The sequence below is a fragment of the Cyanidioschyzon merolae genome, chromosome 5 (assembly GCF_000091205.1).
Source record: "Cyanidioschyzon merolae strain 10D DNA, chromosome 5, complete genome".
NCBI lineage: Eukaryota > Rhodophyta > Bangiophyceae > Cyanidiales > Cyanidiaceae > Cyanidioschyzon > Cyanidioschyzon merolae.
The window spans coordinates 510,059-527,693 of record NC_010131.1 but is presented as its reverse complement, the minus strand read 5'-3'; the positions used below and the strand labels follow the sequence as shown (position 1 = coordinate 527,693).

The 17,635-nt window shown below is 54.5% G+C and overlaps 5 protein-coding genes across 5 annotated transcripts, besides 1 other annotated feature; 2 read left to right on the top strand and 3 right to left on the bottom strand.

Annotated features, from left to right (window-relative positions):
* Positions 1–357: 357 nt before the first annotated feature.
* Positions 358–3,615, bottom strand: CYME_CME205C (similar to hedgehog protein; the record flags this gene model as incomplete). The annotated part of the gene is made up of 1 exon (XM_005535632.1): positions 358–3,615. One exon carries the CDS (start codon positions 3,613–3,615, stop codon positions 358–360), a length of 3,258 nt encoding a protein of 1,085 aa, XP_005535689.1.
* Positions 3,616–3,894: 279 nt separating this feature from the next.
* Positions 3,895–6,660: a sequence feature (repetitive element).
* Positions 6,661–6,961: 301 nt separating this feature from the next.
* CYME_CME199C (similar to ubiquitin conjugating enzyme E2) lies at positions 6,962–7,420 on the top strand (the record flags this gene model as incomplete). Its single annotated transcript, XM_005535631.1, has 1 exon — positions 6,962–7,420. The coding sequence occupies one exon, from the start codon at positions 6,962–6,964 to the stop codon at positions 7,418–7,420; it is 459 nt and encodes a 152-aa protein (XP_005535688.1).
* A 2,060-nt stretch (positions 7,421–9,480) lies between these two features.
* CYME_CME198C (mitochondrial F1FO ATP synthase subunit ATP5) lies at positions 9,481–10,161 on the bottom strand (the record flags this gene model as incomplete). Its single annotated transcript, XM_005535630.1, has 1 exon — positions 9,481–10,161. One exon carries the CDS (start codon positions 10,159–10,161, stop codon positions 9,481–9,483), a length of 681 nt encoding a protein of 226 aa, XP_005535687.1.
* Positions 10,162–11,221: 1,060 nt separating this feature from the next.
* On the top strand, positions 11,222–12,838 carry CYME_CME197C (chaperonin containing TCP1, subunit 6a; the record flags this gene model as incomplete). Its single annotated transcript, XM_005535629.1, has 1 exon — positions 11,222–12,838. One exon carries the CDS (start codon positions 11,222–11,224, stop codon positions 12,836–12,838), a length of 1,617 nt encoding a protein of 538 aa, XP_005535686.1.
* Positions 12,839–14,959: 2,121 nt separating this feature from the next.
* On the bottom strand, positions 14,960–15,745 carry CYME_CME196C (hypothetical protein; the record flags this gene model as incomplete). Its single annotated transcript, XM_005535628.1, has 1 exon — positions 14,960–15,745. One exon carries the CDS (start codon positions 15,743–15,745, stop codon positions 14,960–14,962), a length of 786 nt encoding a protein of 261 aa, XP_005535685.1.
* Positions 15,746–17,635: the final 1,890 nt, after the last annotated feature.

Below are 17,635 nucleotides of genomic sequence, written 5' to 3'. Positions count from 1 at the left end.
GAATTCTCAACGATCCATGCACCTGTAGAGTTGATCGCATCTTTTCCAATCGGACCGCCTCGGATGCTGTAGCCACGGTTGGTTCTTTTCTCCAGTTCATTTTTTTGACGACAAATGTTTCTGACTGGATTTCTCTTTTGCGGAAATCCTCTCTCTGCAAGGCACTCCGCCTTCCCTATTGGTGCTAAGATTTCGTTCTTGGTCCGCATATCAAAACAGCCTCCCCCTGGATCTTTTTCGGTTCGGAGAATCCTACTACGAATAATACTCGTAAAAAAAGTCGCAAAGTGTCTGCAAGGCATCTCAGAGTTGGTCTCCAGTATCAGCTCTCCCCCTTCTTTGCTTCGCAGCGCATTCTTAGCAGGCAACAGCTATAGCATTCACGCGACTATCTTTCAGAATACGTGCTGCACTTGTCCATACGCGGTACAGTCCTTCTGCATATGGCATGATACCTTCCGTGCTGTCAGAGCCGAGCGCTGCTCCCCATATCTTGCGCAAAAGTTCAACCCGCGCAGGCCACAATACAGCATGTGCCACAGTGTGCGATGCATAGGTCCCGTAGCAACTAACAAGAATTCCGTCTACCACAAGGCGCCCTGAGCGCGTCAGCGGCGCATAGAGGCCATCACTCGTAACGAGAGTGTCAATTGCCACCACGGGGTCCGGCAGGTGCGCAGCAATGTCGAATAAGGCGTCGCCTATGCGGATATCTTCTGCGAAAACCGCTTCACCTACAGACGTCTCCAGTTCGAGGATCTTCTGTATGTGCTGCTCTTTCTCATGTGAAAGACTCGACACAGCTGTCATTTTGCGGCCCGGGACTCTCGGGTTCTCGTTCATCCGGTACACCAGATGCTGCCTCGTCAAGCGCAGCTCCTTCCCCGAACGCGTCTTGATCAATAGGATTTCTGCTGTGGCGCGAGTCTCTTTGTGCAACCACCCCAGAACTGTGTCCTCGACCAGTCGCCCACGTGAATCGACGCCGATTACGGTCATACCCGGGCGCAATTCGCTTATCCGCCGCGTCTTGCCAAGACCATCAATAAGCACCGAAGCACCCGCTGGGAAGCAGACCGCAGCGCCGCCACCCACAGAAACCTGTGTAACATTTGCTGTCGGTGAAGGCGTCACTGAGACGGTAGGCGTAGGCGTTGCTGAAGTTGTCGGTGTTGGTGTCGGTGTCGGTGTAGGTGTGGGTGTGGGTGTTGGCACAACTTTCGGAGTCGAGATCGCCGCGAGACTCGCTCCACTTGGCAGGATACTTGGAACGCTACTTGTAAAATTGGTAGAGATCTTCGTCACGTTGGATACGAGCGCGGTAGGTGCTAAGATAGAGATATTGTAGCTTGCATTCACTGCTGATGTTGCGCTGAATACACGTTGAACGTCGAGGCTGCTTCTCTCGTACCAGTCGGCGAACCGCGAGGCTATTGACACGAAGATACTATCGCAGTTATCCGACACAGTGACGTTCGCTCCAGTTCCATTCAGCTTGGTTTCTAAGTTATCCTGGAGAACGACCGCAACATCAACATACACGGTCTTGTCCACCACACTGACCACCGCAGAGAATGCAACACCGGCTATTGCCGGGGTAGGCGTAGGTGACGGTGTTGCCGTCGGCGTAGGTGTTGGTGTAGGTGTCGCAGTTGGCGTTGGTGTCGGTGTCGCAGTTGGTGTTGGCGTCGGTGTAGGTGTCGGTGTCGCGGTTGTCGTAGGCGTAGGCGTTGGTGTTGCAGTTGGTGTAGGTGTCGGTGTAGGTGTCGCGGTTGCCGTAGGCGTAGGCGTTGGTGTTGCAGTTGGTGTAGGTGTCGGTGTAGGTGTCGGCGTTGCAGTTGGCGTAGGTGTTGGTGTCGGCGTTGCAGTTGGCGTAGGCGTTGGTGTCGGTGTCGGTGTCGCAGTTGGCGTAGGCGTTGGTGTCGGTGTCGGTGTCGCAGTTGGCGTAGGCGTAGGCGTTGGTGTCGCAGTTGGCGTTGGTGTCGGTGTCGGTGTCGGTGTCGGTGTCGGTGTTGCAGTTGGCGTAGGCGTCGGAGTTGCAGTCGGTGTTGCAGTTGGTGTCGCAGTTGGTGTTGCCGTCGGCGTAGGCGTAGGCGTAGGCGTTGGTGTCACAGTTGGCGTTGGTGTTGCAGTTGGCGTAGGCGTTGGCGTAGATGTTGGTGTCGGTGTCGCGGTTGCCGTAGGCGTAGGCGTTGGTGTTGCAGTTGGTGTAGGTGTCGGTGTAGGTGTCGGCGTTGCAGTTGGCGTAGGCGTTGGTGTCGCAGTTGGCGTAGGTGTTGGTGTCGGCGTTGTAGTTGGCGTAGGCGTTGGTGTCGGTGTCGGTGTCGCAGTTGGCGTAGGCGTAGGCGTTGGTGTCGCAGTTGGCGTTGGTGTCGGTGTCGGTGTCGGTGTCGGTGTCGGTGTCGGTGTGGCAGTTGGTGTTGCCGTCGGTGTCGGTGTTGCAGTTGGTGTCGCAGTTGGTGTTGGCGTCGGAGTTGCAGTCGGCGTAGGCGTAGGCGTAGGCGTTGGTGTCGCAGTTGGCGTAGGCGTTGGTGTCGGTGTTGCAGTTGGCGTAGGCGTAGGCGTTGGTGTCGCAGTTGGCGTTGGTGTTGGTGTCGGCGTCGGTGTCGGGGTTGCAGTTGGCGTAGGCGTTGGTGTCGGTGTCGGTGTCGGTGTCGGTGTCGGTGTCGGTGTCGGTGTCGGTGTTGCAGTTGGCGTAGGCGTCGGAGTTGCAGTCGGTGTTGCAGTTGGTGTCGCAGTTGGTGTTGCCGTCGGCGTAGGCGTAGGCGTAGGCGTTGGTGTTGCAGTTGGCGTTGGTGTTGCAGTTGGCGTAGGCGTTGGCGTAGATGTTGGTGTCGGTGTCGCGGTTGCCGTAGGCGTAGGCGTTGGTGTTGCAGTTGGTGTAGGTGTCGGTGTAGGTGTCGGCGTTGCAGTTGGCGTAGGCGTTGGTGTCGCAGTTGGCGTAGGTGTTGGTGTCGGCGTTGCAGTTGGCGTAGGCGTTGGTGTCGGTGTCGGTGTCGCAGTTGGCGTAGGCGTAGGCGTTGGTGTCGCAGTTGGCGTTGGTGTCGGTGTCGGTGTCGGTGTCGGTGTCGGTGTTGCAGTTGGTGTTGCCGTCGGTGTCGGTGTTGCAGTTGGTGTCGCAGTTGGTGTTGGCGTCGGAGTTGCAGTCGGCGTAGGCGTAGGCGTAGGCGTTGGTGTCGCAGTTGGCGTAGGCGTTGGTGTCGGTGTTGCTGTTGGCGTAGGCGTAGGTGTTGGTGTCGGTGTCGCGGTTGCCGTAGGCGTAGGCGTTTTTGTTGCCGTCGGTGTCGGTGTCGGTGTCGGTGTTGCCGTCGGTGTAGGCGTTTTTGTTGCCGTCGGTGTCGGTGTCGGTGTCGGTGTAGGCGTAGGCGTTGGTGTCGCAGTTGGCGTAGGCGAAGGTGTCGGTGTTGCCGTCGGCGTTGGTGTTGCTGCTGCCGTAGGTTGTACGATTATCACTTTTTCCAACCAAAACATTACCAGGACGAGCATCAACATAAAGCGAAAAGCTCGTTGGTGTCGACGGCGTGCTGTTGTAAACCGCTTCTTCTGACTTAGTGCAGTTCCTTTCGCCATACTTGAGAAGAGATATCTATTTGTAGGCTGATTCGTAGAACCCATTCGTTCTTTAAACCAGGAACTTTTGCGCTATACGAAAGCTGGCGGGTACCGTAAGGCTTGCCGTGTTTCCACGTCATTTTCGCGCTGTGACGCGCGAACGGAGAACCTGTACATAACGCCCATTCCGACGCCGGTGTAACGGAACGGGCGTCTGCTCCTATACCTATGCACCTATAACGGACATTTTTCTCGTGACACCCATATGACGTGTAGACACGACAGGGGGCAGCCGACGCCGCCAATTGGTGCGATCGCCACCATCGCGGTGCACGGCGTCTCGCTCTAGCCGCCGCCCTCTGTGGTACGGCAACGCCGTTCCGCCTACGTGCAGCGGCCGCACCGGCGCTATGAGCGCCATTGCTGTCGGTTTTGGCAGGCAGTTGGCGCACACGATAGGGCGTACGAAACGACCGGAATATCCGAGAGGATGTATAGATAATGTATCATGGAGGTAGGGGGTTGATGGATACCGAACTGCGCACTGAAAAAACACACAAAAAAAAGTACGAAGAATAAAATGCACATAATCGGAGAACGCTGGCCTAAGTAAACGTCTTGTCCATGAAAAAATAGAATCGGGCTCGGTGGGCGGACGTTGGTGATCAGGCAGCCGACTGACGCGATGCGTCTCTCCGTTGAAGGAAAACGCGATCCTGATCACTTGCGTGCCGCTCTACTATACAAGTTGTATTTGCGTTAGAGACGTAGCAAAGTACAGTTTTTCAGTTCATTTGTGCTTAAAACTTCAAGAAAGTGCATTCACGTGTTGTTTTGCAGTATGCATCAGGGGCGTTTAGAGAGCATTCTTTTTCAAAAAAATAACTATCAAAAGGAATGTTGTACAAGTGCAAGTCGACGATCCTGGAGGCCCAGGGTCACCGGCTGCCAGAAAGAACAACAAAAAGTGCTGAGTCCAGAAGAAAAGGAAGAGAAAATGAAGCAAAAAGCGGCCCCAAGTCGGAGGCGGCAGGAAAGACGACTGTACGACCATATGGTGGTGAAAGCCTGCCTCCTTAAACATATCAAGGATCCCTACGGAGAAAATTGCGAAACGCTATTAGAAACCGTGTCGAGTTGCACACCATGCGTATGATAAAGGCGTCGTCAGTACAAATGAATCCGGTGAAGGAGATGTACGGAGGCGTGACACACATGGAAACAATCGAGCCTCCCGATGAGTTCTTCGATTAGACCTCTATTCGTCACCTGAAGCTTGGTACAGAGAAAGCGCGGAAGGAAAATGAGGTAGTCCACGCTCTCCATGAAAACTTCGCGGAATTCCGCTTAAAGGGTAATCGATAAAAGGGTAACCAGGCTAGCTACAAGTACGTGGCAATGAAGTACATTGCGAACCTGAAGAACCATTTGAAAGAGAACCTCGAGCGGTTCATGAAACGCGCCGTGTTTGCACTCTACCCAGGCATCCCTCGCAAAGGAAAAGGGGCGATGATCAATGGCATCACGAAGGATCGTAAGCATAAAGATGAGATCGGATGCGTCGACAAGAAGGCGTCAAATGGGAGCACGGATGAGGATTCCGTCATCCGCGCGGCTATACAAGAGCATCGTGCGGTACTGGGGCTGGCGAATCCAACAGAAAAGATATCAGAGTTGAAAAACGATAAGGAAAGATACTATCGCCTCATCCTGCGGTATTTCGTGTTTCTGGACCGAGAGCTCGAACGCAAGGCAGAAATGAAGCTGAGTGAAGAGACAAATGAAGAGTGGGAGAGACGGAAGTCTGTCCTAATGGGGAAGCGCTTCACCGTCGTTCCATTGTCCAATATCAAGTCACATTTCGTGACTATCGACTCCAGAATCCTTCACGGCATCATGAAGGAGATCAGTCCGGAGTTCAATGTAAGGAAGATAGAGTTCACTGGCCAAAACCGGGAGACGTACTGGAAGAACGTCTTCCATCTCAAACGTCTCAAAGTTAACAAACGAAAGGCATTGACTGGGATGATCGAAACCGATGGAGTGGCTATGTGTGTACACGATCGGTGGTCCAACCCATAGCGTCCAGTCCCGTCCTCGATGATGCAAGAAGATGAGAAGGAGGTGGATCCTTCGACGCCGAAAGTGCATGAGAACGACTTTGTCGTTGGCGCGGACCCCGGAAACACATATATCGTTACCGACGCAGTACCCAAGCGTGCGGAAGATGGTACTGACCGCAACTTATGTCAGAAAGATACGCGTCTGTTGAGTGTCTAGAGCGGGGTACTCTCGAGGATCGGCAATCATGAATGCAAGGAAGGAAATCAAGACATGGACTGCAGAAATGAAGGATCGCCTAGAAGCTTTGAGCGAGGTGACGAGCCGAGGAGCCGGCTTTTAAGCGTTTCGGGAATTCATGCTAGTTCGTGTTGCCGACTGGGATGCGCTGTGAGAAGCGTATACAAAGCCTCGGTGGGCTCGTCTGCGAATGAATCTATACTGTGGGAAACCGCGGGCATTTGCCATCTTTTTCAGTCAGTTGAGCGCTTTGAAGGAGGATGAAAGTCAGAGGCTTGTACTAGCATCCGGAGCAGGACGCTGGAAGACCCAAAAAGGGATTACGCCAGCTCCAACGACAAGAACATACAAAGAGTGCGCAAGGCGTTTCGTCACGATACCCGTAGATGAGTTCCGAACATCGTAAACACACCATGAGCTAGGGTGTACACTTCAGAGAGTCGAGATGGAAAAGTGCCAGAGGAGCCCCGAGGATATACAAAAGTACGGACCGCTGACGGAGGAGCAAATGGAAAGGAGGGCGACAGTTCGAGGATTGCTTGCATCGGTCAGTTCTACTAGCGGCGGCAAGAAACGTATGGAGATTGTGAACCGAGACTTGAACGCCGCCATCAACATCAGACGGTGTGCGATGCTGGAGGGAGACCTCCAGAGTGGACAAGATGGTATTTTGTGGGACAACCTTTCAAAGTGTTCCTATATGAGAAAGAATTGCAAGCTGTAGTAGTTGGCCGGTCCAAAACGGTTGGGAGGCGTCTGCACCTCAGCTGTAGACGTTTCGTCTAGGGCGGGTTTCTCGCCACTACTTTGCCCCACTCGCGGGCGCGTTTTTTTTCTGGAAAGGCGTTTGTTGTCGCTGCCGTCATCCGAAATACCAAAGCCCTCCATAGATCCTACTCGCTAAAGGCGCAGTTCTGTGCACTCTGTATCGCTCTTGAGGCGCTGTACTTGTTTTCGTCACTATCCGCGCACTCGGTGCCACTAAGCATACTTGCATCCTTCGCTCTAGGTGTGTTCGCTGGTGAGAGTCACTCTAGCGTTCGCGCTACCTCCAGGCAGTGCTCGCTTGCAGCTTTTCGTACCCCAACGCGAACCCTAGGACTGCACCATGCTTCTGCAGAAACGTCTGCTCACAGAGCTTAGAGAGCTCCGCGAAGACCCGACAAACTTCTGCCTGGAGCCCGAGGAAGGCAACCCACTCCGGCTGCAAGGCTACCTGCGCGGACCCGCCGCTACACCTTACGAGGGAGGCTGTTTTCGCGTCGCGCTGACACTACCGGCTGCGTACCCGCTCGTGCCACCGACAGTGCGCTTTCTGACTCCAATTTTTCACCCAAACATCAACTTCCGCACCGGCGAAGTTTGCCTTGACATTCTGCAGTCGGCGTGGTCGCCAGCCTGGAGCCTTGCGTCGTGTCTGAGGGCGATTCAACTGCTCCTCTCAGAGCCGGAGCCGTCGTCTCCACTGAACTGCGACGCTGGGAACCTGCTGCGCTGTGGTGATAAACGAGGCTTCTGGTCGATGGCGCGTATGTACACCCTGCTGCTGGCCACGAGCAACGAATGATTATACTAGGTTCATTGCGTAGGCTCGCATAACGACCGATGTGGCAGCACCGTTTCCGCAGTTGCGGATGCGCTTCCACGAAAGATGCGCTATCCAATTGTGTACCACATCTTTGCCAGCAGCGGTGAAGGGATGCAAGAGCGTGTACGCAATAGAGCCTGTAATGGTGGGAATGGAGGCATACATCGCGTCGCGGGTGTATGTCGTACGGTGCGGCGTCCGGGCGAGACTGCATAAAAGCTCTCGTACCCGACGCGCGCTTCAGCTGCAGTCATTATGAATTCGATATCTATGAAAGTCAAGGGCACGATCGCTTCGGCCTGTAGAGTGACGTTGGGCAATGTTCATGGCAGCAGCTAGGCGCTGTCCGGGATTTGCCCAGGTTCCCGGTTGGCGCTTTGGCAGGCCTCGAGTGAGCGCGAATACCTGGGTGCGAGCGCTTTGGAGTGGAGAACTGTAATGTACAGTTCTGGAGCTGGTGCTAGGTCTTCTGAAATCTTATTTCGTACGTTTGTCAGAGTTTCATGAGCACACAGCAATTCAAATTTGTTTCAAAATGGCTCTAATTTGTAAGAGCCGCTCTCTATGCGAGAAAAGCTGGCGCTTACTTCATCCGTGCGGACCGCTCGATACATTCTTTCAACCAATCATGCGCTTCCGAGACGCCAGCGAGGATTCCCATGTGCTGACTCGAACTGCGTCAAAACGTGTGCCATTGCCTCCTTTTTTGGTTAGGAATAGCCTCGCATTGATGATTCCAATAGCTGCCCAGAAACAAGTGCATTGGAAGCACATTGCTAACTACCTGCGATTTGACAACCGATGAGCATAGTAAGCAGCACGACGACGAGCTGCAGCTTTGACAAGGATTTCATAGAATCTTGAACAAAAGTGTTCGCACGGTACCGCAAAATGTCACAGCTTATCCACATTATCCAATGACCTTATACCTCTATCACGGAAAGCCAGACAGTTTACCTACCTCGTAACCAGACAAATCGGTACTCCTGTGGCCTCAGGCGATCCGCTGCATAGCACGACTCTAGCGTCGAGTCGGATACCAAGTACAGAGAGCCACATCCTGAGATAGCCTGACATCAACCATGATACAGTTTTGCGTAGCGGGGATGCTGTCGCGCCCCTGTAAGGCGTTGCAATGATGCGGATTCGCGTCGCAGTCTAGCGGCTGCTTATCATCTCAGTCAAACGAGCAACAAGGTGACATGGCAAGTGCGCGTCTCTGGACATGTCGCGATCCAAAAGGCACAACTCCGAGGGCCGCAGGATACGCATTTCATCCATCAAGCTCCAGCCTGGAGTTTGCTATCATGCTCGCATCCAAGTATCGCATACACGAGGAACGTCATACACTTAGGATCTTAAGAGAACCCAACTGATGCGGATACATTGCGCAGCAGATTACAGAACTGCATGACATGCTTTTCCATAGACTAGAAGCGTGTAGCGCTATGGCTCCCAACGCATCATCTTCCGCACGACTTGTGCGGCCGGTTCCTATGGATTCCCATTTTCTATTGTGCGAACGCCGCTTAGAGCACGGCTTTTACGGATATACATCCACGGGCACGCCAAGTATCCATCGATCGATCGGTCGATCACGAGGGCGAACACAAGTCGTCCATCAGAGCATGGCCGCACTGCACCAGCAGCGAGTTGCTGCTCGTCTATGACGGTCCAGACATCCTTTCGTGTCCGCGTACGCTATTCAATAGCATAAATTGAGACTAGTTCTGCAACGGACCTCGCGGAGCGTGCCACTGCAGATGTTCAGATCGTACACAATACAAGGATAACCCTTCTGCGTCTGGAGCTGCGTCAAACTACTGCTGGAACGCCGAGCCCCTGCATTCCATCGTTATACACCAGGGTCTCGAGCCTGCTCCCGAGCATGCGCTGCTTTGCAAGTGCGACAACATTCCTTCAACACTGCTAGGGCACAGAGAGTGAGAGCAGGTCAGGCTCTGACACAAACAACCTCCGACAGCTCCTCAGGTTTCAAGCACCTCACATGTCCGTAACCTCGCGGACACCGATCGGCACTATACCTGCTGTGCGAGCTCGTCTCGGAGACGACGAACCTCAGACTTGAGGCTCAAGTCCATGAACTTGTCGCCGAGCTGCACGGTGAAGCCTCCAATGAGGTCCCGATCAATCCTTGTGATCAGATCAACACGGGCATCCGGCATATCCGGATAAAAGCGTCGCTGCAGCCGCTGGCGCAAAAGAGCCAGCTGCCACTCGGTGAGCGGCACTGCACTCGTAACGACTGCCTGCGTTGAGCCCCGCTGCGCAGCGATCACAGACTGGAACGAATGCAGCACCTGCGACACGTGACTCAAGCGCCGGTTATCCGCAAGTAGATCAAGAAGTCTGCGCACAAAGACTGTTTGCACACCTGCGGCGTCAAGTAGCTTCTCGAGAGCACGCTGCTTCGCTACCTGCGAGCGCGTCGGATCCCGAAGAAACTCTTCGATCCGGGGATTCTCTCGCAGGAGACGCTCGAGCGCGTCAACGTCACGGTGGACTTCGTTCAGTTGGTTCGCCTTCATCGCGACCCGCAGCAACGAGCCCGCATAGCGACCGGCAACACCCGTCAACTGCTTTGTCGCGGCGACTGCGCTGTTGGCGTCAGCGGAAGCCGCCGACCCAGCGCTCGTTGCCAGTCGTCTCCAGTACGCGGCACCGCAGCTCGCAAGCAGTCCCAGGTTTGATCTTACCATGACGGCGGATAACCAGGCTCGTTCCCGAGCACCGACGCTGTAGCACCCGGTTTCCGAGTTTCTCGCTCCCGGTCGCTGGTAGCCTGTAGCTGACGCTTCAACGCTGGTGCGCACTGCGCGCCGCTTCTGTTTGATCGACGCGCTCGAACGAAGACGGAGCGCTGAGCGTCATAATCTGATGTCTCAGGTACGCGAAAGTGCACTCGACTTGAGACGTTGCGGAAGCACCTGTTGACTTGTCTATTGCTCTGGAAAGTGCCTGCTACGTCCTCGAAGTGAGTTGTTTGTAATATTTTGTAAAGCATTGCGATGAGGAATAGGCGATGAGGATGCAAGGCAGCAACCGCTTCATTCTGAAGAGACTGAAGCATAGAAGGAATCGATTTCATATTGCGTACGCGTTTTGAAAGCCTTTACTTTACGATGATTCTGCGGTGACCGTTGTGCTCCAATCACTGCATCTATTGCACAACAAATGGCGCGCATTTAGGTACGGGTGCCGCATTGCCTGATATCACGGAAGGCTTCTCGTGTGCTAAGGATCACGCAGCAGCCGGTAATCTCCTTCTAGATCGATCACGACGCGCGTTCCGTACCAGGGTGTCGGAGCCCTTTTGCTGTTTCGTAGCGGATCCACACAAGTGGACCATGATGATGATACAGTGTGCGCACTGCACACGCTAGCCAGACTGCCTGCTGCGCTCTTGCGCTGCCTGCAAGCACACAGAAAGCCCTCAATCATTGGCAGCTGCAACGCTGTGACCCACAAAAAGACCAATCAAGAAATTCTGAAACCTATGAACACCGGTAAGCGTATGGTGGTCGCTTTCCAGGTCGAGCGCATTTATCGCATCATAAAAGGCGCTCCATAGATTCCATCGATGTAGCGCTCTAGAGTTCTCAGCAACGAACACGAAAGAAGCATCGATGGGCGACACGCATGTCACGCGCGTCACGCGATGCGAGTCGAAAGCCGCGGAGGTGCCGCAGCGCTGCGCACTTTTTCGAAGCACCAGTGCAAACGCTTCTGCGTTTACGTGCCTGCTAAGTGTTGCCTGCAATGAGCGCTGCCCCAGCTGTCAAGTTTTTGAATCCCCACGCTGAGGTCTCCCGTCGTGGCTTGGCGTTGCACGCAAGCATCACTGCGGCGGGCGGGCTCGAGGATATCCTGCGATCGAACCTGGGGCCGCGTGGCACCCTGAAGCTGCTCGTGAGCGGTAGCGGGGAGCTCAAACTTACCAAGGACGGCGCGGTGCTGCTTCATAACATGGAGATCATTCATCCTACAGCCAAGATCATCGCAAGGGCCGCGACTGCGCAGGACGACGAGTGCGGTGATGGTACCACTAGTGTCGTGCTGCTGGTTGGTGAGATCCTACGCCAGGCGGAACGACCGCTCGTGGACGGTATTCACCCGCGGCACCTCGTGGACGGGATTGAGTTGGCCCGGACCGAGCTGCTCCGAAGCTTTATTCCCAGTGTACAGATCGCCGTTGATCGCAACGACCGCGAACAGCTCGGACGGGCCGTTCGCTGTGCGCTCGCGACGAAGCTCTCAGATGACGCTTTGGTAGCGCATATTTCTGACCTCGTTGCCGATGCAGCGCTGATCGTGCATCACGATAACGAACCTATCGATCTCTTCATGGTGGAAATAATGACAATAGAGTCGCGCACAGCGATGCACTCGAGCTTGGTGCGAGGTCTGGTTCTAGATCATGGCACGCGGCACCCGGATATGCCAAAGGATCTGGAGAACGCGTACGTGCTCACCTGCAATGTCTCGCTCGAGTACGAGAAACCCGAGCTAGGTGGCGGGTTCTTCTACTCTAGTGCAGGGCAGAGAGAGCGACTCGCACAGGCCGAGCGCGAGGCTGTTGCTCATCAAGTTGAAAAAATTTTGCGTCTGAAGCGCCAAGTCTGTGATGAGGTAGGCACGAAAGCGGGATTCCTGATCGTCAATCAAAAGGGCATCTCGCCGGATGCACTGGAGATGCTAGCACGCGAAGGAATCATGGCGCTGCGGCGGGCAAAGCGCCGCAACATGGAACGCCTCGTTCTTGCGTGTGGCGGTACGGCTGTGAATTCCCTGGATGACCTCAATCCATCGGTGCTGGGAAAAGCGGTACGAGTCTTTGAAGAAACCCATGGAGAGGACAAATATACCTTCGTGGAGGCGCCCCCGACAGCGCGCAGCTGCACGCTCGTGCTGCGGGGCTCCGACAAGCAAACGCTGCAACAACTGAAGGATGCCGTGCGGGACGGCCTTCATACTGCCCGGCATTTCCTGGATGACGCCTATGTCGTACCCGGAGGTGGGGCGTNCGAGTGTGCAGCGTATCAGCACCTCCAAGCGTACAGCAAAACTGTCCAGGGTCGAGCACGCCTCGGTGTCCAGACCTTTGCCGATGCGCTTTTGGTGATTCCAAAGACGCTCGCCGAGAATTCCGGCCTAGACGCACAGGAAACCGTCCTGCAGATGATCGAGGCCCACGAAGCCGGGCGAACGGTGGGTCTGGATGCGCACTCTGGTGAACTGGTAGAGCCGCTCGGACGCGGCATCGTTGATTGCTGCCGGCCGAAACGGCACGCGCTTAGTTTGGCCTCGACAATCACCACACAACTTCTGCTCGTCGATGAATTGCTCAAGGCCGGACGTGATACCAGATCGAAATAGGCACAGCTTTAGGCATAATATGGCCCTACTGATTGACGTACACGTTTCAGGCTAGTGGTCGGTGATACGGGGGTCCGTTGGACACCCACTCGAACGCATCGTTGCCCTGATGCGGATACGGCTCACCGACCTCAGCTTTAGCGGTAGTGTGGCGAGCCTTGGTGTTTGATCGCTGCCTCAGACGCAAATTACCGTCAGCACTGTCTGGATTTGACTCTGTCAAACTGTGAAGGCGCTGTTGCTCTCATCACCGTGCAGCGATCCATACCCTTGAGAAAAGCCGCACAGCCGCTACGCGCTGTACGTTGCACGGGCCACGATCCGGAGATCGTCGAGCGTATCGTCGAATGCTGCGCTTTCCGCTGGGCAGAGCGACGGGCAGCAGCGTCCAGGCGTGATACGAATAGATTCCAGCCTCAGCGTACTTTCGCATGCTAGTCGTCTTTGGTACTGCATCGCATGGGATCGAATTGCACAGAGCGTAACCCTGGGGCAGAGCAATACACAGACGTGTTTGAGCCCGCGCTCAGACTGTGGTGCATGATACCAGCGGCTCCCCAGCTGGAGAAAAGACGATCTGGATAGTATCGCTTACATGAGCACGCGAGCTGTATCCCCGACGGCTCGCATAACCAGATCGAGACGAGTTGACCGTCGCGCTCGAAGCATCCTTATCGATTTGCTCGTTCGAGGCTGCGCTGTGCTTCCGAGCAATCTAGCGTCAAGCGTTCCTGATCCAGGTCAGTGCCCTGCACAACCCCAGCGCAGAGCGATGTCTGCACGCTCGCCCGCACTCGTCGCATGAACGACAACAGCGCACCGGGAGTGAATCGTGCGCCACGAGAGCACCGCCTGAGTGCACTGTACATTCACAGGCACGACTCGGATGTGAACGAAGAGCGTTTATTCGTGCTCTGGTCCATGCGCTGGTGCGTTTATACAAGAGCACGACGCGTGTTCACTGCGTGCCAAGACAGGGCTCAGACGGGAATGATGGTAGCGACGAGGACTCCGCAGTGCTCAAATCCAGCAGCTTGAATGCACTGGCTGGCATCGGATAAATGCCTCTTCAATAGCGTCATCAATGCCGCTGTCTCGACAGCTGACGCGCACGAGTACACGATGATATTCACTGCCCTGCACCACTGCACCACAGATGCGGCTCGTCTCGGATCCGATATTCACAAAACAACGCATTCTAGTCACGATCCAGGAGCGATCGGACGGTAGCCGTGACACTGAAAACGGCAAAAGTCGCTCCATTGGTGTCATCGACTGTGAGCATGAACGTTTCTCTTCATTGGGTAGCCGCTATCAGCACTTTTCGAAGCACGCAAGATCCGCTCGGGTATAAAGAACGGTGCACGCGAACCTGCATCAAGTGCCAGAGGCACTTTGTCTGCATCTACATGCCTTGCTCAACCCGAACCCGTTCCGTTAAAGTCATCTCTTGCAGACGTGGAATACAGGTGTTGCATGTACGCGGCGTACCGCATGAGGAGCGCTCAGTGAAGCCTTTCTCTCATCTTCAGCCTAGATGCTACATGGTGCTTCTTGAGATGGTCTCAGACCCGATTTGTATGCAAGATAGCAACGTTGCTCAAAGAGCCGAATAGGTGCACAGATCAAACGCCTCTCCAAGCAACTGAGCATGCCCAGTGCGCTTCGGTGCGAATGCTCCCACGCCAATGCTTCGGAAGCAAGTGACCGTTCATCGACAACGATGCCGTGTCCGTGCGTAAGCCTTGCTTCTGGGATATGAACCGATCTAGTCGACCAGCTCTGGTTAGTATCGGTCCTCAGGCCTATCATTGCAATGGCCCATATGCCCAAACAGGGCAGTCACACTCGTCATCTATAACAAGTACATCACTGGACATGCGAACTTACGCAATCCAACCACAGGCGAATAAACGTACCGACGCATCTACGACTGTGTGCATACGCAAGCGCAAGCATCTGTCAACAAAGATACAAATCCTTTTTCATCCACTGAAACCTGAAATGAACCCAGGCATCTATGAAGGTACGCATACCCAACGGCAAGCACCAGTGAACACGGACAAGCATTGCTACCTGCGTTCGCAAGCATCCTCAGCTAAAGCAAAACATCCAGTGCATTCATTCATCGCTACACGAGGCACTAGACGGTACCTCGGTATCAGCACCGATGAGCATCAACACCCATTGGCAAAGTGTCTGTAGAAGGGCGTGATTGAGCTGACGATTCTGCGCGATCTCGTCCACTAGAGCGTGCCAGACCTTCTCCAGTAGCGCCGCATCTCCAAGCGCTTGCGCAAAGCCTGCTACCTGTTCCGCAGCGCGCGTCTCTTTGGTACGCAAGTCTTCAATACAGTCATGCGCCTCCTGCTTTCCCGCGTTCAAGGCTTCGGGTGAACGCTCCGCCAATAGCGCTAGACGCTCACGCGACTGACGCGCAAGATCCTCCACACGCTCGATGATCTCAGCGTCTCTTGGAAATGGGTTCTCTTGTCCAAGTGGGTCAACGCGCTCCAGCCGCATCCATAGGCGCCTAGACAACGCCAAAACCAGGAGAAAGCGCATCTCACAGAAGAGCAAGCGATCTGTTACGGGAACCGGCAGTACCCTGTGCTCAACTGCCCAGAGCGGATCGTGTTCCGATGCACCGGAGGTATCGATTCCATAGAGTGCTCGCGTAAGCGCAGCAGCAACGCGTTTCGACTCACGTTGTAGTGCAACAAGTCGGTATCCAAAGTCAAAGGGTGCCAGAAATCGTGCCCATTCAGAAGCGACAAGCCCCGTGCTATGCCCGGAAGCCGCTAGCTTCTCAGTTTCGTCCTCATTCGTAGCGACGAGTTGCTCGTACAGACTTTGGAGCCTTGCACGATCCAGACCAGACTCGTGCGCGCCCATAACGAGCAACATCCACAGGCGAGACCAGAGCGAACGTTCGTGCGGTATGGCGTGCGGTGCAGGTTCTATGTTCCACGGCAAAAGACCCGGATCGAGGATGCCATGCTGGCGCAGGTTCTTCGCACCGACATCGGGTCGGATGAGCAGTCGCACCACGGACCAGTCGCTATTGTCGATCAGGTCCGGTACTGTGGGTTCCTGCTTCGACGTTGTGGTCACAAAGCTGTCAAAAAGAGCGGCTTCGTGAAGCACTTTGCCATGGACAACTGCAAACTTGATGACGCTTTCAATCGCTGAAGGTCATCCAGCCAAAAGTTTGCGTTCCACACTCGCTACCCTGTCAAGGCCCCGCAAGCAGTTCATCAATCACCAATTCAGCTCACCGCGCGATGCGAACCCCGCGTTTCATAGTGCTTTGGGCAGAGCTCGTGAGCACAACTGAATAACCGGAAAGAGCCTAAAAGCGGGCGATTTCCCTGCAAACACAGCTCTGTCCATCCCAAAATATTATGGTAAGGCGACGATCGAGCGGTCCAGAGCTCCTCAGCATTGCATCCGATGATGCGGGGTTGACTTGTCAAAAAAAAAGGAAACTAGTCGCAAACTATTTATCAAAGAACAACTATCTTAAAGCCCCACACCCCACGTTCGCCTTGGCGGTCTAGCTTTTCCAGAGGAGCTCTGAAAGTGAGTCAACGCGGGGTGTTCGGGCGACGGGGAAGGAAGCCCACGCCAGGGACCTTGACTGCAACGAACAGAGGGGCGCAGGCAGTAGCAGCAGAAAATATTGACGAGAGTTCTGAGCAGTCATCTGCTGCTCCCGAAACAACGCTGCAGGTTCGGGCGTGAGGCCTGGATCCATCCTTGAACTCGGGCTCAGTTTTACCTCCTTCGTTGGTACCTATCTAAACTTTGGAAGAAATATCGGCGGATATTTTGGAAGACGGCTGGCAGCATGTTCGCGGTTGAAGCTGGAATATGCGACTTATCCGCCTATGTGTTTGGGGAGCGGATACGAAGCTGCTGAAAGGGTGGTTCGTAGAGTATCCCCAGTGGTTGAGGGTAGCTTCACGCGTCCGGCAAGATAAAGGTCGCATTCGAATCGACCTTGACTAATGTACTTCTGATGCTAACTTCGCGCAGCGGCAAGCATTCTATGAACGACTGGAATGCAGGAGGCGCTGGTGGCATGTGCGCTCAAAAACCCCGTGGAGGGTGCGTCTAAATCGACGACGTATCTGCGGAGTACCGCAGCGCTACTCCTATTCCCTTATGTGCTATGACTCGATAGGTCTCACAACTTGTAATATCTGGGGTGTAGCCTCGACACTGGACGACGAGATATCGAATCACCAGTACTATAACGAAGAGCTGATAGAAGTCGAGGATTCTACAATAGGAAAAGAGACCCAACGAGGTACGGAGAAGGAGATACAGAAACCTCATGATCCACCTAAATGCAAAATAACCAGAGAAAGCAGCTCAGGAAAGAGCCCGAAGAAGAAGTAGACCAGCAAGAAAAAAAACAGAAGAATAGAAAGAAGAACTCCCGAACGAGCCTACAGGCGGGAGCTCCAGCGAGCCCATCACAAGTCATCCCCCGAAAGGGCACCCCCAGCGGGAACTCAAGAAAGCTGCCGCCAAGCCAAGTCACCTACTCACAGCGCTGAAGATCCGAAAAGCCGTGCATGCAAATCCGTAGACCAACTGGCACGCGAGTTTGTAGATGGGAATCAGAAGATTGCCAGAGAACTGGGACTGCTTGCACCAGAATGCAACAGTTGCAAACCTCAGTACCTGAAACGACATACCAAAACTCGGATTGATGAATGCCACCGACTCAACAAGATCGTCAACCGCACCGCCATACGCGCCAACGCCGGAGACAAGGAAGCGAAGGCA